At 48.3% G+C, this 27760-nt stretch overlaps 1 protein-coding gene across 1 annotated transcript; it reads left to right on the plus strand.

Moving 5' to 3' along the window:
* The first annotated feature begins 6214 nt into the window (after nucleotides 1-6214).
* On the plus strand, nucleotides 6215-26801 carry LOC118919226 (pancreatic lipase-related protein 2-like). The gene is made up of 13 exons (XM_036898977.2): nucleotides 6215-6274; nucleotides 6599-6647; nucleotides 9207-9361; nucleotides 10872-10997; nucleotides 12717-12851; nucleotides 13596-13707; nucleotides 15137-15256; nucleotides 16573-16692; nucleotides 19041-19159; nucleotides 20958-21087; nucleotides 23136-23247; nucleotides 24143-24310; nucleotides 26666-26801. Exons 1-13 carry the CDS (start codon nucleotides 6272-6274, stop codon nucleotides 26727-26729), a joined length of 1413 nt encoding a protein of 470 aa, XP_036754872.2. The 5' UTR covers nucleotides 6215-6271; the 3' UTR covers nucleotides 26730-26801.
* Nucleotides 26802-27760: the final 959 nt, after the last annotated feature.

The raw sequence follows: 27760 nt of genomic DNA on the forward strand, positions 1-27760 counted from the left end.
CTCAGGCTTGCAGGAAGGTAGCCTGCTGAGACTGCAGGCTGGGAGGCCAGCTAGGAGGAGGGGACCTGCAGCCATCCAGGGAAGAGGGTATGAGGACCCTACGAGTGCAGCAGGCAGAACCAAGGCTGGGAGTGGTTGGCGGTGATGAGAGCCTTTCTCCCTGGTCAAGGACAGCCTGCTCGCTTGACATGTACAGCCAATGACTTGGGGGAAATTACTGTAAAGCAGGAAGGAAACTGAGAAAAGTATGGAGGGAGGAAGCCGGTGGTGTATGGGGCAGCGGAGCCTCCCCGAGGCTCTTGGCCTCACCACAAGTGCTCAGCTAGGGTGCTGCCCTGAGCTTTGGGGGCCTGGGGTGACCTGGATCTTGACTGCAGGGGCAGAGGAGGCAGCTGATGGAAACCCCAGCTCTAGAGGGACCAGGCCCAGAGTGGTTATGGATCAGCTCCTTCCTGACCCTGCTGGGGAGACCGAGCTCAGCCCCACAGACCACCATGCGAACAAAACATCCAGGGCAGATGTGGAGTTTGGGGCCCATTGTAGGTGGGCAGGTACACCTGCCGTGTCTATGTGGCCCTGGCCAAATCTGCTCAAACTTCCAGATTTCAGGGGCTGCATGGGGCCAGTTTGATTGGACTTCATTTTTTATTAGTTTTTAAGATAGCAAAGATTGTATTTTGTTAAGAATGCATAAGGATACAGTCTTTGGAGTAATGAAAATATGCCATATTCACATCAGTTTATTAACATGAAATTCAGAGGGACAGACATTAAGTCTGCTGGGACCCCGAGGAGCAGGCACTGAGTTAGCAATCAGGATTCTAGGCAAGCCTGGTGACCTTGGGCAATGGGTTTCCATCTCTCTGGGTCTCAGGTTTTTCATCATAAAATGGAAGCAACAGCCCAGCCCAGCCTTCCTGGTAGTGCTGGTATTGCTGTCGTAAGGCTCTAAGAAGAGAATCAACGGAAGGCTCTGTCCTTAAGTCAGTGTGCTGTAAGGTGAGTGAGGCAACCTAGGGAACATGGCCGCAATCTCACCGAGGACCCAAAGCTGGCAGAAGGCTGCAGGCACACAGAGTGTTGGGTCCCTGGACCCACAGCAGTGCTTGCTAATGGTGGCTTAATGCCCACCCAACCCAGGCCCTGCATACATACCCCAAGATGCATGAGGCTGGCCCTGTCCCCAGGGGCATCCGAGGGCCCAAGGAATTAGCCCAGGCACGTTTCAGGAGTGCTCAGGCTGCTCCATCCTGGCTGCAAACCAGAATCAACTGGAAACTAAAAAAAAAAACGGGAATGCGAAAGGGAGGGAATCCCAGTCCTCATGTGACCAATCCAAGAATGATCCTAGGCACAGGCTTTTGTTAACAGCCCCCAGGCGACACAGGTGCAGCCTGGTGAAGCTCTGCCCTGACACAGCCTTTCCATGATTCTCCAACAGAAGCCTTTGCTCAGCTCCCAGGACCCCAGGCATACTCTGCCCTGAGACTTCATTAACTGTGTGTCTTCATTTAGGTGATGATCTATCGTTTTAACCAGTTATAGAGACAAAGTGTCCTTCTCATTGTGGCCATTTGCAGCATGATGTGCAATAAAATGAGGTTCACAGGAAGTCCTAAGGCTGTGAGACCCAGTAGGGGTGGGGTCCATGGGGGTGCTTGGGCCTGAGAAACCCTGCAGAGAAGGACCTGGGACCGGAAGTGTGGAAGAGACAGCCAGTGTCACAGGGTTTAAGAGCAGAGAGAGCTTACCTCCCTGGGACCAGGAAAAAAGGGGCAGGTGTAGCCTGAGAGGAGCAATGGGAATGGTGGAGGAAAGAGCCTGGGAATGGGGTGGGGGGCCCTCAGCATGGACAAGATGAAAAAGCTTGGAAGCAGGGAACGGCAGGTTCATTCCAGAACTGGGAGTCCTTCCATCTGAGCAACTGTAGGGTGGGAAGGCAGTGGGGGGCAGGCAAAGTAAAAAGGACCAGAGGCTCGTGGGGGCCACCTCAGTCACTGTGGGCTGTCTTCACACAGCACCGCAGACTGGTGGCCTGAACAGCAGAACTCGCAGTTCTCGAGGCTGGAAGCCCACGGTGCCCAGGGCCGGTTCCTGCTGAGGGCTGTGAATGTGTCCATGCCTCCCTCTGTCTGGAAGGTGCTGGCAATCTTTGGCAATATTTGGCTTCTAAAAGCATCACCCTAGTCTCTTCCTTCATGTTTGCATGGCCTTCCCCCTGTATGTCTGAGTCTTTTTGCCCAAATTTCCCCTTTTTATAAGGACACCAGTCATATTGGATTGGGACCTGCCCTAACGAGCTCACTTTACCTCTGTAAAGACCCAATCTCCACATGAGGTCATGCTCTGAGGTCCCGGGCATTAGGACTCCAACATATCTTTTGGAAGGACACAATTCAACCCATAACAGTGGCCAACCATGCACACTCAGCTTAGGGGTTTGAACTCCACCTAAATTCTGTCCACCCGATACCCCCAGTTACTCTCATTAGGCAAAGCCCAAATTACACAGCCCACATGCAAGCCCTCCTCAATGTGCCTTCTCTCTGCAGCACTTTTGATCATTTGTTATTATGTACTTATTTGCAGGCGATCATGGCCTGTGCCCATGGGACCATCAGGCCCACGGGGGCAGGAAGGACGGTTCTGTACCCCGTGTCTCCTCAAGGCTGGGAAAGCATTCAGCACACTGAAGCCGCATAAAAGTGAGTGTGAACCAACACACGGACCGTGCATCTGAGGGCGCGGAGGAGCCGCAGGATTAAAGCTGGGAGGAAGCCGGGAGGCTGCCCTGAAGGGGGAGACGCCCGGCCTGGAGGGAGGCCCCGCCGGCTACCGGAGGACAAGGGCAAAGGGAACAGGGGGGAGGGGGTGCATAAAAGAGGTGTGGAAGGAGAGGAACAAATACGTTTCCACAGGCCTAAAGTGCAGGAGAAAGGGGACCCAAGCCCCACCCCGCCCGCCCCAGCGCCGACCCCAGAGCTACCTGGCAGCTGCTGCGCCAGCTGGCGGGTCTCCCCGAGCCCTGACCTTGCTGCCTGCCAGCATGTGGCCGGCGGATGTCTTTTCCCACCGGTGCTGGCCTTCACCTCCTCCCCAGGGCAGACCCTGGCAGGGCCTCAAGCCCCCTGAGATGAGAGAGGCTTTACTAAACCTTTAGCAAGACTAGTCACAGGATGCGTCGGCTGCTGTGAGGAGAGGTGACAAAACAAATACCACGGAACCGCGGGATCCACAGCCCCTTCCTAATAAGCACAGAAATCCTCCTTAGGGTGCAGAGTCAGGAAAGGGTGGCGCCCACCACCTAACCCAGCGGACCCCCGGGCTCTGAACGTCTACGACAGTTGTCTCTCAGGGCGAGTCCAGGGGCCAGCTGCAGCGTTCAGGGCCCCCGTGGCCCACTCCAAGGGCTTCTCAAAGGGACTATCTGTGGACAGGTTAAGGGAACCCAGGGTGCTGAAGCACCCAGGGATGAGCGGCAGCCGGAAGCTCTGATTTCTGTGTGGTCTGAAGCATCAAGAGAGGGAGCTGCTCCGAGAATCTGGACAGAGCTGGGAGGGTGGGCATGAGCTGCAGCCTTCATGAGAAAGGTGCGGACACGGCCCGACCACAGCACAGGAGGGAGGCAGCCCGGAAGAGATCGTCCAACCTCTCCTCTTCCCACTGTCTCATCTCCCGTTGGTACCTCCCATTGGCTCGATCCAATGAGAAGGCCAAGGTCAAGTGCCCACGGAGGCCGTCCATGGAGCAGCTTCCAGGGCACAGAGCAGGAAGGAGAAGGCAGGAAGGACCTGGAAATTATCCAGCCCCTCAACCCAATGAGCCATTGGCTTCCAATGTCCCATTCTTTCATCCCGCAGATGTTTGTTGATCACCTAGTATCCGATCTGCCAGGCACTGTGCTAGGTTCTGCAGACACGGAAATGACTCTTCAGACGCTGATCCTGCCACCAGGACAAGACCTCAACAAATAGTCACTGAAATATAATTACCAATTGGGATACATTCTATGAAGGAATAAAAAAGGATGGCGGTAAATGCCAAGGAAGGTCTGGTTCCTCTTTGGATATTGACAAAGGCTTTTTTGAAGGTATAATAGTTAAGCAGAGTCCTGAGAGATACCTGGGACTGAGACAGAGAAAAAGTGAGGAGAGCATATTCAGGAAAAGGAAACAGAATATGCAAAAACCCCAAGATGGGCACTTTCAAGAAACTGAACACGGCTGGTGTGCCTGGAGCTGGAGCTTAGTGAGCGAGCCTCAAGGGGAGGGAGGGGGAGGCAGGCAGGGTCCAGGCAGCACTGCACCCTAGGGGCCGTGGTAGCGAGTTTGGGTTTCCCCAAGAACAGTGGCCAGCCACTGGCACCATAGCACGGGTCTTGGGCTTCCATTCAGCCTAATGTTGTCATTCCAGGCTTCTCAGTGGGGTCCTTTATGAGTCTTTGACCTGGCCTCTTCGCTCAGCTCCTCTCCACCCCCCTACCTCCAAAGCAAACAAGCCATGTGCCATCGTAGACAGGCACCTCCACCGAGCAGCAAGCCTTTAGATCTCCCACTCCTGCCCTGCTCTGCAGTAACCACAGGGAAACCAGACGGGTCTTGGTTCCTGTTTCTGAAGGGATTTTTGAACAGGAAGCACTACAGCTTGATGTCAGCTTGGCACCTCCTGGGGCAACACTGGACTTCGGGGTCATTGAAGCGTAGGCAACCCCATTCGGGCTTCATCACTTTCCTGTTCCACAAACCTTCGCTGTTCTCAAGACTGTTGGAGGTAGGAAAGTTCCTTCCTTAGCATCCCTGTGGTCCACACTACTCACCTCCAGCCTTGGAGTTCTCAGGAGGGAGTTTCACATTTTTCTATACTGGAAAGCTTCATGGAACTGCTGGCAACCTCAGTTCTTCTGGGATTGGCCAAAGGCAGGAGGAGATTGTGGAGCACCCAGAATCCTCGCCAACTGCCAGTGGGAGTTCATAAAAGGGCAAAGCGTTTGGCAGCATCTCCTAAAGCTAAGCATATACCATGAATACTGCAGGACCCTGCAATTCCACTCCTGGCTATGAACCTAAGAGAAATAAGTGTGTATGTTTACCAGAAGACCTGTACTGGGCTAGAATGTTCCTAGCAGCATTGTTCCTAAGAGTCCCACACTAGAAAGAACCCACAATGTCTGCCAAGACAGAATGGAAAGCCAACTGTGATATATTCACACAGAAATATAACAGTATACAGGGCAATAAAAAGGACTCATACATGTAATAACATGGTCGAGTCTCAATAATGTTTTATATGAGAGAAGCAGGACACTAAGGAGCATGCCCTGTGTCATTCCATTTATATGCAATTCTAGAACAGACCAGACTATTCTATGGTGACAGCAATCAGAGTATTGCTGTGGGATGGTGGTAGAAACATCATAAGAGAAGCCTCTGGCTGCTAGGAATGTTTCATATCTTGATCAAAGGTGTATACATAAGTATACATTTGGCAAAACTCATCACACTGTACTAAGTTTCAACTTTAGATTTATGTACTTTAGTGCACCTAAATTGTATGTCAATTTTTTTAAAATGGCAGGACAGCACCTGGCTATTGCCTGAAGTTCTTCTCTCAGCAGTGAGGGAAGAAAACACCTCCAACCTTATCTCCAGGTCAAGGTACAATTGATGCAGCTCAGAAATGCTTTTAAAACAGACTACATTTTTTTTTCTAAACAAAGCTATATTTGAACAATGTACAAATTCTTTTGAGCTTTCCGATCATCGGGCTGCCCTCTCTTATTCTGTGCCCAGGTGCTGTGGAGGACCGCTCGTCACCACCCCAACACAGACAAGCTGTGTGTCTTCATAGACAGGCACCTCCATGGAACAGCAGGCCTTTAGACCTCCATTCCTGCCCTGCAGTAGCCACAGGGCAACCAGAGGGTTTCGGTTTCTGTTGTTGGAGGGATTTTGAACGGGAAGCACTACAGCTTGGTGCCTTTCTGTTATCACTTGGGGAACACAATCTTTTGACAACTGAACCCATGCATTTAGATGAACAGAGCCCTTCCCATCACCAGAGTCAGCTTTCCTTTCCTTGAATCTCATGTTATAAACAGTCCCGCTCCCTCGGCTGAGCTGTATGTGTTTATGATAACCTAGGTTCAAAGCCTGCACATGTAGGGCCTTATCTGCCCTTCCCCCCCTTTCCTGTAAGGAGTCCAAAGGATAAAGCCTGGTTATAAAAGGCTGTGGCCAACCTACTGGGCAGTGAGTGGAATCTCTGGTGCCACATGGTAAGTCACAGCCCCTACGTGGGCAGGGAGCTTGGTGGGGCTGGGGCTGCCCGAGGGAGGTGGCCCAGAAGGGTGGGAGCCACTGTAGTGGGAACACCCCGAGTCTGGGTCCTGGAGCGGTGCTGCCTGGTGCCCTCTGTGTGAGGAGGCCGCAGCCTCAGGGCCCCTGCCTCAAGGGAGAGGCCCCTGGGGCCCAGGGCCTGGGCTGCTGCTTCACTCCCCGTCCCGTGTGCGCCAGGGGCCCCCTGCCCTTTCCGGGGTCTGCTACCAGCCTCATACCTGCGCACACTGGGTGTCTGCGTGTCTGTGTTTTCATCCCCACAGATGCTGCCCACGTGGACCATCAGCCTTCTCCTGCTGGCCACAGTCAGAGGTGAGGATGCTCCCACCATCCCTTCGGGGAGAAGGCGACTGTGTGTGGGCTGGCTTTTGGGGGAAGCAGCTAGGGATCTAGGGACAGCAGCACCACTATCACCACGGTGATTAATGCATTATCATTATTTCAAGAAAAACAACGATCGTCAGCATTCAGGGAGGGCTGGCTCTGGGGAAGACCGAAGGCAGCATGCTCCCGGTAACCCCTGGGCTGGGTCCCTTTCCTCCCGCTAAGGCCCTGGTGGCGGTGAGGCATGAGGCAGGTGGCAGGTGGCAGGCAGGCGGCTGCGGCAGCTGGAGGGGAGGGCACTCCTGGCAGCCTGCAGCATCCTCAGTCCCTCGAGTGGACAAGTGCCCATCTGCCAACTAAGGGCACATGGATGTGTCCCCCCGAGAACCCTGGTGCCAGGTGAGCCTGCCCTCCTGCCCATGGCCCCCTCTCCCTCCCCTCACAGTTACCATCTCTCCCTCCCCAGCTCCAATCTGTCTTGCTCTAGCTTCTGTCAGATACCAGATCCAGATCCCAGGCCTACCTGTCCTAAACTGGAAATGACCTCTCTTGCCACCAAAGCCCCTGGAGCCCGCAGCCTGCTCACTTCCCACCCCTCACCTCCTTACAGGTGCACTCAGGAGCCCCTTTCCCTTTCTTCCCCATCTCCTCCCATCAGTCAGAAGCCCTCCCTACCTGGCCTGGCCCCCCACACCCCACAGAGCACACCTTCTCCAAGAGCTGACGTGGTCTGCCCAGGCCCGTGCTGGGGTTTTCTTCTGCATCTCGGCCCCTCCCTCTCATCTTCTAGACTCGTCCCCAGCCCATTCTTGGCCTTCCTTTCCATCCTGGCCATGGAGCAAGACCCAGCTCCCAACAGCAGGGGCTGGGGTGGGTCCGGCTGCTGCTCAGGCCGCCTGACCCTTCTTGGCCTCCTGGGCTGGTCTACTATCTCCTCCTGCCCCAGGCAAGGCATCTCCCAGAGGTCACTCGCAAATGGTGTCCTCATCTTTCTCTTCCTCTGGGCTTCCCTTCGCCCAGCCTTTGGCTGCCCATCCTCCCGAGGTCCAGGCAGCTCCACGGGGGCCTCCCACTATGCCTCAAACTCACTTGTCCCAAACCAGGCTCGGACACCATCCCCTACCTCATCTTCCCACGTTTGCCTTAATTTCCACTGTCCTCTGAGGTTAGAATGCCCATTACCTCTCCAGGCTCAGGGTCCCCCGCACTGCCCCACCCCAGACCCCTGACTCTGCCAGCTCTCCTTCCTCAGGGCCACCTGCACTGGCTCCCCCAAACACCCCAGAACTCAGTGCCATGCTCCGCCCACCAGCCCAACACCCTCTGGTGTTCCCCACCAACCACCTAACAGCCCAGCTGCCTGAACCTGGCTTGAAGCCCCTGCATTTATTTACCACTAGAAGCAGGCATTGCTCTGGCTGCCAGCAGCCCCTCCTCCAGGGCTCTTCCCTCCCTGCAAGAGCTCCTCTTTTTCAGGGCAGAGCTTTGCTGGATTTGTCTCCATGCCTCCTCAGTGGCTAGCTTTATTCCCAATAAACTTCTCAGGTTCAAACCTCTGTCACTGGCTGTGACCTTAAGGAGCCTACTTTGTCTTACTGTTCCTCGGTTTCCTCATCTATAAAATGGAGGTAATACTAATTCCTTACTCAGGCTTAAATGGGATGATGCTGGTGAAATATTAGCATGATATCTGGCATGTAGTAAACATATATTAACTATTACCAGTTTTTAATGAATGACTAGCCTTTGGCACCATCAGTTTAGGATTTAAGGAAGCCAGAGAGAGGAGAGAAGACTCACCATAATTCTCTGGATTTGATTAGCACCCTCAGTGGCCATTTCTTGTGAAAATGTTTATGTTGTAGACTAGACAAAGGACCTCAGACTTAGATGTGGTTATGTGAGTCATCAGTTGCATGTATTGAGCCTCTACTATATACAGTATGATGCAAAATAAATCAATCCTGTTCTTAAGAAATTTATTTTTCAAAGAACAACAGGGAAAATCAGAAGTGGCAGAGAAAAGTTGGAGAAAATAAGTGTGTAAAAGGATGGCATGAAGACCTGTGAGTTGGACAAATACCCATAAATGCCAACTGTGTGCATGGCCTGTGCTGGAGGTATGGAGACATCCAGATGAGTCAGGAAGCATCTGTGCTATAGAATTTGTAGACACTTGATAACTATTTGATGCTATATGAATATATGTAAAAGACCATGTGGAAGAAGTACCTTTAAGGCAGAAGGTTCCTAGGAATTCTCAGCAATTCCCAAATGGCCTGATGATTAGGATTAAACATGCAGTTCCCAGGGCTCCACCCCAAACCCAATGAATCAGAATCTCTGAGGGAAGGGCCTGAGAATGTATATATGTGATACACACCTTCACCAGGCAATTCTCAGCATCACACAGTGTGGGCAAAGCTGAGCAGCAAAAATAAAGACCAGCAATGTCTAGGCTGCACCCTGCAGGGCCCCTTGTGGCTGAGATGCTCTGCTCCTTCTCAGAGCTTCACAAGTACCCTGTCTGTTGCTCTTCCTGCCCAGGAAAGGAGATCTGCTACAGGCCCCTTGGCTGCTTTTCTGATGAAAAACCATGGGCTGGGATCCTTCAGCGTCCTTTGAAGTTATTTCCCTGGGCTCCCAAAGACATTGACACCCACTTTCTTCTGTACACAAACGAGAATCCCAACAACTTTCAAGTAAGAGCAGGCGCGGAATGACCGTGGTGGGTGGGTTTGGGAGCCTACATGGAGGCCTTCACATGGCTGTTCAAGGAAAAATACACTGCTTTGGAATTTTCTGGGTTATACTCCCTCACCAATGTTAGACCCAGGGCCATCTGAGCTTCGGGATCATAAAGCCCTAAAAGCGTCTGATGAAATCTATGGATACCTTACACTGTGAAAATGTTTATGTTGTAGAATAGACAAAGGTCCCTTAGACTTAGACATTCACACACTCTCGTGTATAGAACTTCAGGGGCTTCCCAGCATTGCAATCCTGTTCCTGAGAGGAAGCAGGGATGAGCAGTTTTTATGCAGAACCCCAGGATTGGTGTATCCCCAGGAGGGTCTGTCTTCTTCCTGTTCCCAGCATTGGAAGGAGAGAAGCTCCCCTGGGGTAGGCAGGGAATGTAAATCCTTCCAAGAAGACAGGTGCAGGACAGGGGGCTTTTAACCACAAAAGAGAAAGGGTGGGACCCTCAGAGCAATACTGAGTTCCCAGAAGGACTGCCCGGTAGAAGCAGGACCGGCTTACTTGGGATGCCTCACCGTGACGGGGAGAACTCGCAGAATCCAGGCAGCTCACAGCTCTGACACGTGGCAGAGTTTAGAGAGCCAGGTGTCTGTCCACAGGCCCCCTAGGTCACCCGCTGTGGGATTCTGAGCTGGGAGACAAACTCCCCACTCAGGGCCCTGAGAGTCGGCTTGGATGTGGTCATCGTACTGCTTTTACTTTGTGATCCTTCTTCAGGAATCCTGCCCATGGGGTAGGTGGAAAGGGGCCTGAACAGGGCATTTAGGAGTCTGTTCTTAAAACTTACAAACTTGAGCTGCCCCTCACAGCTCCATTAAGTTGAATCTCCCCTCAGGCCTGGTGTTTCTAGCCCGGCAGCTCTTCATCTTCTCTGGGCCAGGGGCCTCCTCAGCCATCGGGGGAGGCCTACGGGCTCCTTCCCAGGACTTTTTTAAATGCATAAAATAAAATACAAAGGAAACTGATTCTACTGGCAAACAGTTAACAGAACATTAAAAAATATAAATATGTAATATAGTAATATATGTATAGCTTTAATTATCGCATAAATAACAAGACCTAGCAGTTGGTTTAATAACTACTATAATTTAAAATAGCAGTGAGTATGAATCATTTTTAAGATATCTACAACAACTGTAACATGACATGAAAATACCTGTGACTTCTATTGGTAACAGAGTATTGTTAAGACTACAGAGGATTGTTGCCTAATTGCATAAACAGAAATGCTAGATGTCAGTCGGGTTAACGAAAGTGGACAGTCCATGCATGAACTCGGACCTCTGAATTCTATCCTCGAATCACAGGACAGGAATATGCCTGGTCTAGCCTGCAGTTGAATTCCAATTGCATGAGAGTTGAACCTGTGCCTCAGTCTTACTGAAATTGCCTCTAACAGGTTAGTGGCCTAAAAAAGCCAACATTCAAATTCATCTTCTTTAATGAAACCAGCTGATCACTCCCACTGACCTGGCCACTGTCGACGCTTCCAACTTCCAAATGGACCGCAAGACGCGCTTCATCATCCACGGCTTCATAGACAAGGGCGAGGAGAGCTGGCTGTCCGACATGTGCAAGGTAGGGGCCCACACTCCTCACCTGGCCACTCCCTGGTGAGACCAGTGCCCAGAACACAGATTCAAACACTGCAGCCCCAGTGCCCCTGAGACTGGGAAAGGAATCCTCCAGGGAGAGAAGGGTCCTTCCTAAAACCACCAAGGAAAACCTGGGTTCTCAGGGGCATCATGGTGAAATTCCCCCAACCCACTAACTCCTAGTGAACCATCTCCTCCTGAAGCTGGAGAGACCCAAAGTCTAATCAAAAAGTTGCAGGAGTGGACACTATAGCAAATTACCTGGAATTTGTCTCTAATAAAACCCCAGTGTGACATATAAACAAACTTTATCCTCTAAAGCACTGCTATCCAATAGAATGTTCTGTGATGATGGAAATGTTCTGGATTCCCACTGTCCAAATCAGGAGCCACTAGCTCCCCTGTGCTTATTGAGCACTTGAAATGTAGCTAATGTGACCAAATTACTGAATTTTAAATTCTATTTAATTTTAGCTCATTTGGCTGGTGGCCACATATGGCTGTTGGCAACAGTATTGGGTGGAACAGTGCTAACGTTACCATGTAATAAATTATATTCATAACATCCATTTCCCGAGCATTTTCTATAAGCCTGACAAGGGGCTAATCATTTCACAGTCTTTTTTCCATTTAACCCTCCCAGCGATGCTATGAGTTATTGTTCTCATTTTATAGATGAGGAAATTAAGGCATAAACAAGTTCTATACTTGCCCAAAGTTGCATCCAGAGGTAGAATGCAAAGCCAGGTCTCTGTCCATAAGACACTACAATCCCATGTGTCTACAGGTTTAGCCTTTAGGAGGTAACATGGGCACAGTTCTTAGGGGTTTAGTCTGCACTGGGTTTGGGGTGTTCATACGTGCCCCCTGGGTCCCAGAGGAGGCCGTGTAGACCTGGAGATGGGAGGGCAGTCCACCACGATGCTCTGGCCTCCCTACCTCAAACCCAGGTCAACACAGAAATGAACAAAAAATATGGTGTGTCTTTCCTGAAAGTTTAGTTTTTCCTCTCCGGGGACCAGTATCTGTGTTTGGGCAGCAGACTGTGGTCACACCACTGGATATAAAGAGGCATGTGTCCAAAGAGTTGTCTTAGACTGTCTACCTCAGTCTAAATGTTATCTTATTAAACTTGTTCCTTAATACCTTTTATCTCCCACCAAAGCATTGTTGGGAACATAAAAGCAGCACCCCTGTGGCTTTAGCTATCTAGTGCAGGGGTCAGCAAACTTTTCTTGTAAAGGATCAGCTAATAAATATTTCAGCGTTTGTGCTTAATTTGAGTTATATGATTTCAACTCAACTCTGTTGCAGCTCTTAAACAGAGATAGACAATACGTAAACATGGGCTTGGCGGTATTCTAATAAAACTTTATTTATAGAAGCAGGTGGGCTTGGCCCTTGGATAATAGTTTGCTAACCCCTGACCTACTAAGTGAGCTTTTTGGTCTGACTGTGTCAGTAATCATCTGTGAGACCATAGACAAGTCACTTAATCCATTCCAGGCCTCAGTTTCTACATCTGTTAAATGGGACTAAGCATACTGAATTCATAGTGATGTGGTGAGGATTGGGACAAGAGTGAGGAATATTAAAACTCTGACACAAACTAGGTGCTTGATGCATACAAATTTCTATCTCTGGAGTGTGCAACTTCTGGCTGTTAACAAATCGGTTTCTCCCTTTTGTTTTTCTTCCCCAGAAAATGTTTCAAGTGGAGGAGGTGAACTGCATCTGTGTGGATTGGCAACATGGAGCCCGGACAGAATACACCCAAGCTGTCCAAAACATTCGGGTCGTGGGAGCAGAGATAGCTGTCTTAATCCAAGGGCTGTCGGTAAAACCCTGCCAGGGCTACATCCTGGGGGGACGTGGCACAGAGGGGGCAGGGAGGCGCTGCCTTGCACCCAGAGGCAGCCTGGGTACCCATGACAGAGGAGGGGGCAAGGCCTGGAAGCCTGGAAGCCCAATAATGGCCTTTCCCAAAGAAACCTGCAACCTTCGGCCCTCCAGGATTGTCCTGATGATCTTTAGTTGTAGGAGCTGGAGCAAACTAGTTAACCTCTTTGAGCCTCAGTTTCCCCTTTTGAAATAAGCCTTCCTTGCAGTCTTTTGAGGGAATTCGAGAGCAGGCTGGGCTGCCCAGCAGTCATCAGTTCAGAGGATAAGCCTTCATTTTCAGATCGTCTAGGAGGGAAGGGCCTTTATAGCCTCTGGAAGGGTCCAATCTGGAGAATCCTGGGACCCTGCCCATCACCCACCCTTTCCCAGACAGGCCCAACCCCTGCCAGGGACGCGGGGAGGTTGTGCGGCAGCGGGGTGTGCGTGGGAGCAGGCAGCGCGCTCGTACAGTCCGCGCCGAGGCGGCCTGCAGTTGACGCGGTGGCCGCTGGTCAGCACTGTTGCCCCGCGCACGAGCCGGCCCAGGGGACTCGCCAACTGCGGCGGTTCCCGGGGTCAGGTGGCGCTTTCCGCCGCGGCGTCCTGGGGCGGGGGGCTGGGCGGGGGCGGCCCATCCCCGCTGCTCGAGCCGCTGCGCCCCCACTCCAGCCTGTGACCCTGACGCGCCATCCCTCTGCAGACCGTGCTGGGCTACCGCCCCGAGGACGTGCACCTCATCGGCCACAGCCTGGGCGCGCACGCGGCCGGCGAGGCGGGCAGGAGGCTGGGGGGCCGCGTGGGCAGGATCACAGGTATCCGGGCGCGGGCACTCGGAGCGCGGCAGTCGCGGTGCGGGCGCCGGAAACCGACACGTGCACCTCCCACGGCCAAGGGCGCCCCTACTGGTCCTTTGCGAACTGAGTTTAGCTGGTGCCTAGACTAGAAGCAAAAAAAAAATCAATCATCCATGTATTTTCATTTGTAGTAGAAAATGCATGACTGTAAATAAAAATACATTTATATTTTTTAAAGGTAAATATAACCAGTACATTAAATCCATGACTTCAGGGTTAGTGGTGCTAGAGCATAGCAAATAAAATAAATAACTGATTAAAAAATAATAATTTGTCACACAAATATTTATGCTGTGCCAGACAAAGGCAGAAAATGAGAGTAGCTAGCTGAGACCTGCTACATAGGAGGTGCTCAGTAAATAATGAATGAGTGAATGAATCACTGTAAAATGAATACACACAAGACAGACAAAGACAACTATTTTGCACAGACAAATCAGTATGGAACTTCGGCAAATAGTTCAATTTAACATTTAATGAATGTCTCCTTTGCTCAGGGTACCGTGCTAGACACTGAGTGAAGGATAAGGGATTAGAGTTCATGTTTACATAGAATTTTTCAGTTTGCAGTCCTTTCTCCTGTCTCCTCACGGGGTTCTCAGAATAACCCTATAAGAGAGGCGGGTGTTATTCCCACTTTCTGGATGGGGAAACTGGAGCTCAGCGAGGACAGGCACTTGACCTTGAGCAGAACCCGGGCTAGCATATAGGTCGCTGAGTCCCGTGTGTCATGCTCTTTCCACCCTCCATCTGTCTTTGAGGCTGAACTGGGCACAGCCCATGCCTCAGGAGACAGACAACTAAGGAGGTACATAAAATTCAAAGCAGAATTAATAAATGCAAAATAATCTTATACAATGTGGTTGGCATGAGCTGAGGAAGGAGAGGCTAAATTTTCCCTGAGGAAGGAGTGCTTGAGTCAGGTCCTGAAGGGGAAGGATTTAGATCAGAGGGGACTGGGGAACCGAGCAGCAGGCTGGGGACAGCATAAGCAGAGACACAGAGGAATAGACAGTGTGGGGCTCGGGGACTGGGAGTTGCTGGGCGAGGCCAGGGAGCTTGCAGTCTCGGAGAGCAGTGGCCAGGTAGCAACAGCTGTGAGAGGGAAAAGGCACAAGGGAGATGAGGTGACAAAGGTGCCACCCAGGGGCTGCAGGAGGCCACACCTGGGGACTTCTAGGTGTGCTTTGACAGACAATGACCACACTTCCAGCCTTTCTGTCCCAGCCTCCTTCTCCCAGAGGACCAGAAGCTGCAGACCCAATTCCCTAAACCTTCTGGGGCCTTGGGGCCTTTGCCCAGGAATCCCCATGGCTTCTGTGGGCCCAGAGTTCGGATCCTGTTTTGCCTTAGAGTGTGGCCTCACCGTCCACCTCCCCCCTTTCAGGACTGGATCCGGCGGAGCCGTGCTTCCAGGGCACACCTGAGTTGGTTCGGCTGGACCCATCTGATGCCATGTTTGTGGATGTGATTCACACAGACTCTGCTCCCATAATCCCTTTCCTAGGTGAGTTCCTCACTCCGCACCCTCCGCTCTTGGTGACCAGCTATAACTGATGAGAGCAGGTCTCCAGGGGTCATCCCCAACCTCCTTCCCTCCCCCCAGCACAAAACACACATACTGCAGAGGTGGTATTCAAAATGGTTAACCTCAGGAATAGCTTGGACACCGATCAGCGTCAAATAAACACCCTTTACAGTGCCAGTGGTATCATCTTGCAGCCCCAGGAGGACAAAAACCTCCTGGATAGCCCATGGAAGGCTATCACTCAGTCTTCAAACCCTGCATCCTTCCCTAGTCTGCCACTATCCAGAGGGGCAGATGTATTGATCATTCATGTTTGACCTATACTTGCAAAATGTAAAATTAATTTTTGATTATTTTTCTTACTTCTTTTCTCAAAGCTTTGTTAGTTTGTTTTGTTGGCAATTAAAATATATCCCCTTATAGATGGTCAAAAGGATATTTTTCAATGTTCAATATTCTTTCTTCAATATTTCCTCATATAACCAACTACTCATGAAATGTGCCAATAAAGGGTATGTTTTGTGACAACGATGATGATGATAATATACCATTTATTGAGTGTTTACCAGGTGCTGCATTGGACATATTGTGCACATTAGCTCATTAATTATTGTAACAACCCTAAAAACTGGATATTGTTATTATTACCATTTCATAGCTAAGTAAACTGAGGCTCAACTAAGGCCCAAGATCATGGAGTCTGTAAGTAGAACAAGAATGTGATTAACAGGTCTGTGTGCTCCAAAAGCCAAACCTCCTGGCCGCTAGGCTATGGTTCTCAATATAACAACATAATTTATGTGGTCATGATGTTATATTGAGACCACATAAATTATGTTTGTAATCTAATTTGATTATATTTATATAATTAAAAATATATTTTTATGTTTTCAATGTAAAATTTATATTAAATCCAAATTTTTAAATGAATAAAGTAATTAAAATTGCACCAGTCCTGCTATATGTCTACTGGGGCATAATGGTGTCAAGGCATATGGTTCAGGGCCTCCTTAAGGACAGACAGACACACACACACATACAAATACACATGTATGTGTGCCCCCAGAGCCCACCTTTCCCTCAGCAGTTCAGTTCTGCTCTCTCCTCTCTTTTTGTCTTGCCAAGGGCTCATCTCTGAGAACTTTCCACAGAGCCAGAGGCAGGGTGGCTGTGCAGAGGGGAATTGCTAAGAAGGTTCTCCCTCCTGTTGGAAAGAGTTGAACACTCTGTGGCCATGACCCAACTTTTGGGTCATCCACATACCTCCCTGCTCACCTGTGCTTCCAATGTTTCAGGTTTTGGAATGAGCCAAAAGGTGGGTCATCTGGATTTCTATCCAAATGGAGGAAAGCAAATGCCTGGATGTCAGAAAAATATCCTTTCAACCATCGTTGATATAAACGGACTTTGGGAAGGTATGTAAATGAGACAAGCAACAGCCGCTGCTGCACCTGGGGAGAAAGCAGCACATGTGGTCTGGCCTTCGTGATGCTGACCCTGCCACCTCTTTCAGAGTGCCTACTCTGTGCCAGGCATTTTCACAACAGTGTCATGAGACAGTTACTCTGAGTAGCCCTGTTTTATAGATGAGGAAAGTAAGTCAGCGAAGTTATTAAACTTGTCTAAGGCGACCCTAGATTTAAGCCCAATTTCTGGCTGCAAAGCCCTGAGCCCACAGCAGGGACCAGCCACCGCCCTGTAGCGGGATGCTGAGCCGTGAGCTGGATGGACACACTGGCACACAGGCAGCTCAGGCTTTGGCGCCATCCTTCCTTCAGCACCGGCTCCTTGAAGCACCGTAGGGCACAGCCAAGATTTGAACGGCTTTGGCTTTCTTGCCATTTGCTGTTATCAGGTGCGAGGACTCAGGAAGGGAATTGAGCTGAGAAGGCAAAGGAAGCTGTGCTCTATGCATCTGGGGATCATGTGCTTGGAGCGGGAGGCCTGAGGGTCTGGGGGATGAGCCTTGTGCGGGCTTCCGTTTATCTGGGAGGAAAGTACCCCAGATATTTAGGTGACCTAAACCCCATCTCCATTAGCTGCTCTTGCTCTGGCCTTTGGCTGTTACTGTCACCCCTACCCTGAGACCAGTCTTCACTCTCCTCCCTGAAAATGGAGGCTGTCAGTCAGATCATTTCATTTTAGTATTAATTTTTCTGAGCTGGGAGTTCCCAGAGGCCAGGGACTATGTCATGGACATCCCAGATCTGCCAGTACCCTAATCAGGGCCTAGCCTCAGTACAATCCACACTTCAGTGAGCTGCGCGGCCTTCAGTGGCATTTTAATATTCTATGTGCTGATGTTAAAGAGCAGAGCTGATCAAGCTGCTGCCAACGTCTACCAACAGTACAGGAAGCTTCTGACCTCCTCCCCATGGGCCCCAGGTAACTCCAGGGAAGACCTGGCTGTCACAATCAGGGCTGCTCCCTCCCAGAAGCGGCGAGCAGGGCACACATAATAGAAAGGAGACCAGATTTAATTAAAGAGGACTGTGTTTCTATTGTGTGGAGCTCCTAGTCACCCCCACGCTGGGCATGGAGGAACAGTGAAATCCCCTCGCTTCTCTGTTATGGGATCCCTGGGCAGCAATTTTGGATGAAAGAAACAATTAAATTCAAAACAGGTTCTGTTGTCCAATAATGAGCTTTGGTGCGGGGCACGCAGAATCAGCTGCAGAAAGTGGCTGGGCTCCGGGGCGCAGCCGAGCTGGGAGCCATGGAGAGCTAATCCCTGGGCACAAAGGGGAATGTTCCTTTCTCCAGGGGTGGTGGCAAAAGCCCATTAGCCCCCAGAAGGGGTCCCCAGGTACGTCCCAGGTCACTGCAGATGGCCACATGGAAGTTTTAAAGTAGCTGGAGAAGTGAGAAAACAATATTCTAAACAAGAGAACTTTTTAATTTAAAGAAAAAGATGGCAAATCAAATGCAGTGAAAGAGTGGCCAGAGGCTATGGGACCTTGTTCTCCACTGCTTTTACCTTGTGCCTAGAATAGTAAGGAGGAGGAATTTCACAGCCTGAGACCCCAGGCACAGAAAAGCTTGCTTCATGCAAAAGGCCTGTCCAGTGTGGCCTGAGGGGCTCCAGCTGCGGCCCACAGGCAGAAGGCAACCCACAAGAGCATGCGATTAGCCTTCACAGTGTTTGTCTTAAAAGTAAGAATGTATTACTATCATTTAAGCATGTTAATATTTTCATGTAGAAGTCAAGATGCCGGCTTCTCATAAAAAATCAGAGCAAGTAATCTAGGCTTCTAATGTGCAACAGCTGTCTGGATGGCATAGAATCCCTTTTAAAAGATATTGCCACCCTCTCTCCTTCCCAGTGTGTACGTGTGCGTGTGCATGTGCATGCGTGTGTGTGTGTGTGTCACTCCCTACCTCAAGGCCCCCTGCCTCCTCATTCATTTCTGTCACATGCCTGGTCCCTGTAGGATTGGACAAATGTGCTTATTAGAACTTGTCACTCCACAACACTTGTCTAGCCCTGCGTAGGGCCTCCTCAGGGAATGGACACAGTGGTACGGACGGGTATGGAAAGCCATTCCAGCTGATTGCACCACTAAATTACCTGTTTGCCCTAGATGTCTTGCTTGCCCCAAAGTATGTCAAAACCAATAATGGGAAATTTGAATTGTGACCAAGGCTCTCTGGGGTGCCAACACCCACCTGTGAAATACAGAGATGATTCCTCCCTTAGTCAGAATGGTTCATGCTTCCAAACGGAAAAGCTTCCTGGGAGCCTCTGTGGCCTTTGTTTCCCCAGGAACCCGGGACTTTGTGGCCTGCAATCACCTGAGAAGCTACAAGTATTACTCAAGCAGTATCCTCAACCCCGACGGCTTCCTGGGCTACCCGTGTGCCTCCTACCAAGAGTTTCAGGAGGTAGGTCACACCGGGGCCCTGGGAAGATGCTGGTGGTGGCCCTGGTGGTGGTGGTGGCTGACCCTGTGGCTTGGGACAGAACAGAGCTGTGGCCCCATGACTAACAGGAGGCACCGGGAATTCCGAGCCTCACAGAGCCTTCTTCTTCAACAGGGTACATTGGAGGGGGACAGCACAGACCTGACTGTGCAGGGCCCTCCCTAGATCCCCAACTTTTCACTATGGAAAATTCCCAACCTACACAGAAGTCGGAAGAAGAATACAGTAAATACTCATATGCCTGTCACCTACAAGCACTAGTTGTTCACACTTCATACGTGTGCATATGTATAATTTTTTCTACATGATGTGAAAGCAAATCCAAGACATTACAACACTTTGCTCATAAGTACTTCAGCATTCATCTCCCAGAGCAAGACCATTCTCCTGTAGGACAACATTCAGGAGCTTGAACATTGATACACTAAGATTTTCTGATATAAAGTCTGTATTCACACTTCTCCATATATATATACATAATGTCCTCTAAAGTTGCATCTTTCTCCTTTCTTTCTTCCTCCCTTTCTCCCCCACTCCTTCTCTACCATCTTTTTCTTAAATTGCATTTATTGTCTTGTCTCTTAAGCTCCCTTTAATCTGGAATAGTTCCCTGTTTCCTCTTGGTCCTGCAGCCATTGTCAGTTGTAAGGATTCCAGACAAGGTGTTAGGTAGAATATACCACAGTCTGACCTTGTTCGATTATTTCTTTGTGATTCACTGGGTGCTACTAAGTTCTTCTCAGTGTGTCACAACCAGAGGCATCATTATTTGATGACATATAGTTTGACGACTTGGTTTTAAAGTTAAAAATCTGCCCGATGTCTTCATTGTAAAACTACCATTTCCCCTAAGTAATCTATGAGGTGATATTGTTCCCCAACAACGAACTTGAATGGGCTGAATGTTTTGCTTGTAGTAATTATTGCATCAGGGGTTACAAAACTTTGAAGTTTCAAGATAGTTTTTTCTCAAAAGTAAGAATAAAAACATGTTTATACTCACACGTTTTCCCTTCAGAACGGATTTTGACCTTGACATTTTGGGGTTGAACTCAGGTCAGGACATGATATTCCATCCGCAAGGTCTGCAAGCATTCACTGTGAGGCTGTGGTCGTGCCAGCTATTGTCAGGGTGTGGATGATACCACGCCCAGCCTCCAGCATTCGTCTTGTGCTTTCCAAAGCTCTGCATACCATGCAAGATGGATGTGGTGAGGGCAAAGAATAGAGGGCCAGTGGGGCTGTGGCATAAGGTGCTGGTCTAATTCTGAAGGGACCCGATTAATGAGCTACCTTTGGGGAGCTTCAAATAGGGATGGATTATGTAATTCACATGAAAGCAAAGATGGTCACAGATGTTCTCTTCCTCTGATCTTTTGACATAACTTGTGATCTGTCCCATTTACTCCTTCCAAGAGATGTTTTGCATCTCCCTTCCATATTTTAATATTACTGTTTCCTGGATATGACTTGTCTTCCCAGCTATACTCCAACTTTTCCAGGTACTTCTTGGGATACACTGCAGTTCTGGGCCCAATTTTGAGGATGGATAGTAGATGGAAGCATGCATAGATCAGTGGATTGGTAGGAGAAGGGGGGATGGCTAGCTGGATAGGTAGGCAGATGGGAGGATGAACTGAGAATGGATGGGTTCATGGATAGATAGCTAGGAGGATGGGTGGGAAGATGAATTGCTTGATTGAGTGCATGAGTGAATCTGAGGCCTACTGCTAACAAACAAATTACATTTTTTCACTAGAGTAGCTGTTTCCCTTGTCCAGCTGAAGGATGCCCCAAAATGGGGCACTATGCTGACCAATTTCAGGGCAATACCAGTGCGGTGGGACAAACCTTTTTCCTGGACACAGGAGATAGTGGTAACTTTACTCGTAAGTTTCCATCTTACTCACTTAAAAGTTCTTGCAAATAATTTTCAAAGGTGGGCCAGCCTAATTAGTCCTTGGTAGCAATAGACAGAAACTCAACTCCAACCAGCCTAAGCTCCAGTAGAAGGACCAAAGAATGCCATTTGTCTTGGGTCTCATGTTCACCCTTTCAACCAATAATCCTGACCAGTGGAGTTAAGTACAATGACTGGCCCAGGCTGGGTCACATGTCCACCCACCCCTGTGGCAGAAAGGTTGGATCCATTAAGAAGAGGGCAAAGTAGGGCAAGGTCATTGTAAGTCAAGAAGTCACTCCTGTGATTATATATCATACTAGTCACCCTACACATAGTTGCATGTGCACACACACACACACACACCACATCTGTGTTGTTGTTTTGCCTGGCTTCTCATTGAAAAAGTACAAGAGAGTAAAATCATCAAGATTCATTTGTTGTCAGCAATAATACATTGTGGCTGAATAACAGAGCAGTTATTTTTCAAGGCAGTTTTAAATCCTATCCTGAAAGATAGCAGTTTGGCAATAACCACAAGCCTTAGATACATATTCCTTTAACCCAGCCATTCCACTCAGAAGGTAGCTGACATGTGTGCATAAGGATGCCTACTTAAGGGTGTTCGCTGCAGCACTATTTTTAACGCCAAAAGCTTGTGGTGCAGAAAAATCCCTAGTGTCCACCTATTGGTGGACAACCAAGTACTGTATGTAACCATTAAAAAGAAGGAGGTGGCTCTGTGTACTGAGGATAGAAAACCTCCATGGCATATTCAGTGAAAAGGCAAATGGCAAAAGAACACACAATACGTCATGCCTCAGCCAGGATCCCAACAGGAAAGAGAACACATTCAAGTGGTTCAGATGAAGAGGCTTCATCGAAGGGCCTCCTCTGAGAGGTGCGGGCAGGCTGAAAGGAACAAGCAAGGGATGCTGAGGCCCCCAGAGTCAGGGGGTTGCAGGGCTCCCCGAATGGCCCACTATCCAAGGTGGCGAGAGTTACGACCAGACACCTGGCACTTAAGCAAAGAGGGAGTAGGAGAGAACCTACCGCCACTTCTCTCCTCCTACCTTCTGACCTCCTGCCCAAGCCTCTTACTGGCTGAAACCGACGGAAAGCCAGCAGCAAATATGGGGTAGGGGGACCTTCTAGAACACAGGACAGAACAGAGAAGGGGGTAAATCCATCTAGGGTGGGGATGTGTGGAAAAAATAGGGAATAACTTATGGGAGGAGAAAAACCTAGATATTCTCTTAAATGCATATATATGTATGTGTAAATACTCAGAGAAAGCTCTAGATGAGGGTTTCTCAACCATATAATTTCTTGTTGTGGGGGCTGCCCTGTGCATTGCAGGAACTTTAGCAGACCCTCGGGCTCTACCTACTAGATGCCAGTAGCATACTGCTCACCCCTGTGTTGTGACAATCAAAAATGTGTCCAGACATTGCTAAATATCCCCAGGGGTGCAAAATCCCCACTGAGCGAGAACCATTGGACCTGATTAAGCATATAGAGGCCAAACTGGTTATCAAGGAAGAACCTGGGGTGAAGGGCAGGTAGATGGTGTCTGATAAAAGGGGATTTAAATTTCATCTGGGTTGTTTCATCTATTGAGAATAGTCCATTGCATGCAAAAATACCAAAAACCGAGAAGAGAGCATTAGGTAACTTATGCAAATGTTGGAGGTTGGAGCCACAGATATTTCCCACTCTCTGTGGCCTTTCTGGTGTAGCAATGTGTACCACAGGCACAAAGGTTCAGTAACCACCGCCTTCATCTATCAGGGCACATGACTTGTATCAACTAGGGATTGTGCTGAACGATAATATTTACTTCCTGCTGTGTCCCTTACCCCAACCTAGAACCCAAATTCCTGGGACCCCAACTTCATTGAAGGAAACCATTAGTCACGTTCCCCTTACTTCACACCCATAGGAGATTTAGAGCTCGGAGCAAGAATGCTTCAATGGGGTCATTTTATTTTTTCCAACAAGATGAGCTAATTTAACTGATTGTATGTCTTTGGACAGGTTGGAGATACAGGGTATCGGTTACACTGGCTGGAAAAAAGAAAGTGAGTGGGTACATCAGGATTGCTTTGTATGGAAGTAATGGAAACTCAAAACAATATGAAATTTTCAAGTGAGTTTGATAGCAAAGGGAAATGGTCATACTTTCCATAATAGCTTTTCCTAAAAGATTGGGTATAAACTGCTTTATAAATCTAGCCATCTCTTATACAGAACCATTGAATCCTAGAATGTCAGAGCTGGAAGGAAGTCTTAGCATCTTGTTCAATGTCCCCATTTTACATAAGAGAAGAGTGAACCCAGAGAGGAGAAACTCACTATTTAAAGTGAGATGTGTGCTAACTCCTTTTGGAATGTCCGTCATTGCTTTCTGACTTAGTTTTATGAATTATCAAATTCTCCTTTGGCAAGGAGCATTTATACAGCAAGTCCTTCCCCTCCAACACACACACTCCACCCCCCACATATAATACACATGAAGGTGGAGGCCAGCTTCTTGTCTGCATCTTCATTTAGCTGTTGCTGGGCACATGAGGTGCTTGGTAAATATGTATGGGATGAATGCATAACTGTGCTGTAAAATTATATGTTGTTTTTTGCACTAACTTCTACATAATAATTTTCATTGGAAATTAAATTCTTTGACAAATTCCTATGCTACATATGAGATGTTAACAAATGGCCTCTGTTGAACTACATTCATCTTTAAATATAAGACATTGCATTAATTAGCCCTGCAGTGAACTTATAGGGTTAATATGCCACCCCAAATATTTTACTTCCCTCTGGGGACAAACCAAGACAATGGAAATCTAGAGTCCAATACTTTTTAAAGGTGTGTTCATCACAAATACGTTAATATTTCAGCAGCCCCTGATGTATATGAAGTCATTCAAGGTATTTGTAGAAAACCAACAACAGTAGCCATTGTTTAAAAAGACAATAGATTGTTATCATCTTATATATTCATATATCCAGCTGATAGAGCATTTTGTGTCTGTTTTCAGAGGATCCCTCCAACCACATGCAAATCATGTGCTTGATATTGATGTGGACCTCAATGTTGGAAAAATCCAGAAGGTTAAGTTCCTTTGGAACAACCATGTGATAAATCTTCTCCGACCCAAACTGGGGGCTTCCCAAATCACAGTACAAAGTGGTGAAGATGGGATTGAGTATGTACCTTTTATTCCATTTGAATTTTATTATCTGTGTTTACCTATCAATCCACCTATGCATTTATACATGCATCCAGTCACCCACCTGCTCATTCATGTATCCACTGACCCATCCACTCATCCATTTCTTTCTGCCCATCCACTTAACCACTTACCTATCCACTTACCCACCCATCCATCCATCTGGAGATCTGTCTCCTCACCCTTCTGGCCATCTGTGCATCCATCCATTCATCCACCCAACTATTCATCTCAGCTCTCCATCTATCCATCTGATTTACTTTGAAAGATCAAACAGCATTTTCCTTAAGCCAAATTCAACTTGACAGGAGCAAAGCATTAATTGTAAGGCATAGATTCAAGAAGCAGGCAAATATGAGGCTTTTATCTCCAACGCTAAAGAAGACACCTAGCAGTACTTTCAGGAAAGTGCTGAGTTAATTTCAGGTGGGGCACAGTTATTCATATAAACTGGTTTATTTGGAGACTGGCATGAGAAGGGTATAGACTATGCTGAGATCTAGCTCCTAATGGCAAGCTCTTCTCATTCTGAGGGAACAAAATCTTACTTGGCTGGAGTTGGAGAGGGCATATGTGTTCAAAGCATTGGAAGAAAGAAAGCCACCTTAAAAGAAGATCATCAGAAAATAACGGGATGTTAGACTGACAGAAAGTTAGACTCTCAACTGCTCTCATTTTAGGATGAGGACAGCGAGATAGGGAAAGTCAGGTGACTTGTCTAAGGCCACATAAGCAAGCTCGAGGGAAGATTATTGAACTTCAAAATGTTTTCAAAAATACACCAAGAACTTGCACAGCTGTATTACCTAACTGGGCTGGCTGTAAACAATAATATTCTCAATTCCTTGGCACATTGTTGGAAGAGGGATTAGATGTCACAGTGGCTGGGCTATTACTTTGTATAATCAAGAGCACAAGTGTGGAGCACAACATGGAGTTGGACCCAGTCTTCTGATGTCCAATCCAGTCCTCTTTCCACTGTGCCCATCCAGGTCACACAGCTGGATGTGGCACGAAAGAGTCAGTAAGAGTCAGTGGAATACACTGTGGAAAAGTCTGTATTCCACATCACGTGGTGGGGGTGGAGGGGAGCTACTGTTTTCAAGCACAGTGCAGCTCACACACTACAGTCCCCACCCCACATTAGGGCTCCCTCTTCAAGGAAGCTGCATCCTGAAGCCAAGCCCTGAGGGAAGGCTGGCTCGGTGGACTACCCTCCTTTAGCCAAAGACACCCCAAGGGAAGGAGGAAGTCGCAGTGCCCGGCGTCTCGCAGCGAGGTGGTTGCTCCAACCTGACCAGGCTCCACCCTGTCAGGAGTGATGACCCTCGGTGATCTTCTTCCTCTTAAACATCCTTATTGATATATTCCCATGCCATACAATTCACCCACTTAAAGTGTACGCTTCAGTGACTTAGTGTATCAAAGAGCTGTGCAACCGTCATCACAATCAATTTCAGAACATTTCATCATCCCAGAAAGAAACCCCACGCCCAGTAGCCATCACCCACAATCCCACTATCCCTGTCCTCCGCCCTAAGTGACCACTAATCTTCTTTCTGTCTCTGTAGATTTTCCTACTCTGGACATTTCACACAAATGGAATCATACAACGTCATGTCCTTTGTGCCTGGCTTCTTCCACCTGGCATAATGTTCTCAAGTTCCATCCATGTTGTAGCACGTGTTAACACTTCTTTCCTTTTTACTGCTAAATAATATTCTATTATATAGATGGACCACATTTTATTTGTCCATTTACCAGTTGATGGACATTCGGGTTGTTTCCACCTTGGGCTATGATGAAAAATGCTTCCATGAACACTTGTATTCAAGTCTCTGTGTGGACATATTTTTCATTTCTCTTGGGTATATGCCTAGAAGGGGAATTGCTAGGTCATGTGATAAGTCTCTGTTTGATCTTCAGAGGAAATGCTGGACTATTTTCCAAAGTGGCTGCCAGAAGCAGTGTATAAAGAACCCTCCATGATCTTAACTCTATAGGGAAGGTCCCCTCTGGGCAGGCGGGGCACCCAGGGTGCTTAGAATTCATGGCCAGGCCCAAAGCTGCAGCCCCTCAGAGCCCCCCTTGGTTTGGAAAATCCTTGGTCTGACAGGGTGATTCACTCTCAGCTCATTAAGAAGCCATGGGAGGGGAGGATGTGCTTTGCATGCTTTTGCTTAGTAAGAATCACCTGGCCCTGCCTGGTGTCGTTGAACCTTTCAGTCAAAGAGACCTGAATTCCAGGGGGTTGGCAAATGCTCTTCATTCATCTGAGGTCACATTTCCACAAGCAAACGAGCCTCATACAGAAAATGTTTTCCTCCACAGGTATAATTTTTGTAGCAGTGATACTGTCCAAGAAGATGTTTTACAATCTCTTTACCCTTGTTAAAAATGCAGCACCCTCTTGAATCTTTCTGCTAATAAACTTTTTAATACCCTCAGTTTGACATGAAGTGTTAGTTTGACATTCTCCATGTTTTGGGGTCACATTTCAGAAATGATTTTTGGGACTACAGCCAAGTTTGGCCAGAAGCAATGCCTGAAATCCCCACTGGTCCACCTCTCCCACCATCTCTCTCCTTCAGGGCACTTTGTGTGAGCTGTTCTGATGTATTTCATTTCCTTAGACAATGAAGTTCTGTCTCATTTGATAAAGTTGTCATTACTTCCATGAGTTGCCCACCCGCTTTCCACATCGCCGCATAGGAAGCAGACACCGTGTCAGAGCAGACTATGGCATGAGTCAGACGGAGTAATTATCAATTGGGTTAAAATCTGCCTGTGCCATGGAGGAAGAGGGGCTTAATAAAAAAGTTAATGCATGTACATGGGATGAAATTTAAGTGATGCAGAAATGTATCCTCACACAGGGTAAATCTCCTTGCAGCCTCACTCCCTCAGTATCTTGGTTTCTTCTGCCAGAGACAACTAGAGTCCTTTCCAGGAATATTCAGCATGCCCAGCTCACATACCCCCACCCCACCTCACCCCTTTTTTTCAAACAAGCGGTAGCATGTAACACACACCATTCTCACCTTGCTTTTTGTATTATCAATAAGTGGGTGTGATTCTCTAATGGTCCATAAGGAGCTTCTTCGTTCTTCATTCAACTTCATAAATTCCACTGAGGGATCAATGTGGTGTGGCTGTCTCTGCTATTGGACATGTTTCCCCAGACATTCCTATTATGAATATTCAGGCGCCTAGTATCCTATTATGACATTTTTACATTATACAATTAAATATGTATACATGAATGTTTATTTTGATCAGGGTTGCCAAATTGCCCCTAGTCACAAACATACCCATTTTTATTCCAACTGACAACACAGCAGGTTGAATCATACAAAACTGCCACTCTTGTAGGCCAAAAAAAGCCAAATATAGTTAATTTCAGGAACTGACATTCACTTCACGTCA

Source organism: Manis pentadactyla, chromosome 8 (assembly GCF_030020395.1).
Source record: "Manis pentadactyla isolate mManPen7 chromosome 8, mManPen7.hap1, whole genome shotgun sequence".
NCBI classification, from domain to species: Eukaryota; Metazoa; Chordata; class Mammalia; order Pholidota; family Manidae; genus Manis; species Manis pentadactyla.

Excerpts from the sequence above, each read along its gene's own strand:
- LOC118919226 (XM_036898977.2), top strand. Across the intron at positions 15,257-16,572 it reads TCCCATAATCCCTTTCCTAG|GTTTTGGAATGAGCCAAAAG; the intron begins GTGAGTTCCTCA and ends CCAATGTTTCAG. Across the intron at positions 21,088-23,135 it reads AGATAGTGGTAACTTTACTC|GTTGGAGATACAGGGTATCG; the intron begins GTAAGTTTCCAT and ends GTCTTTGGACAG.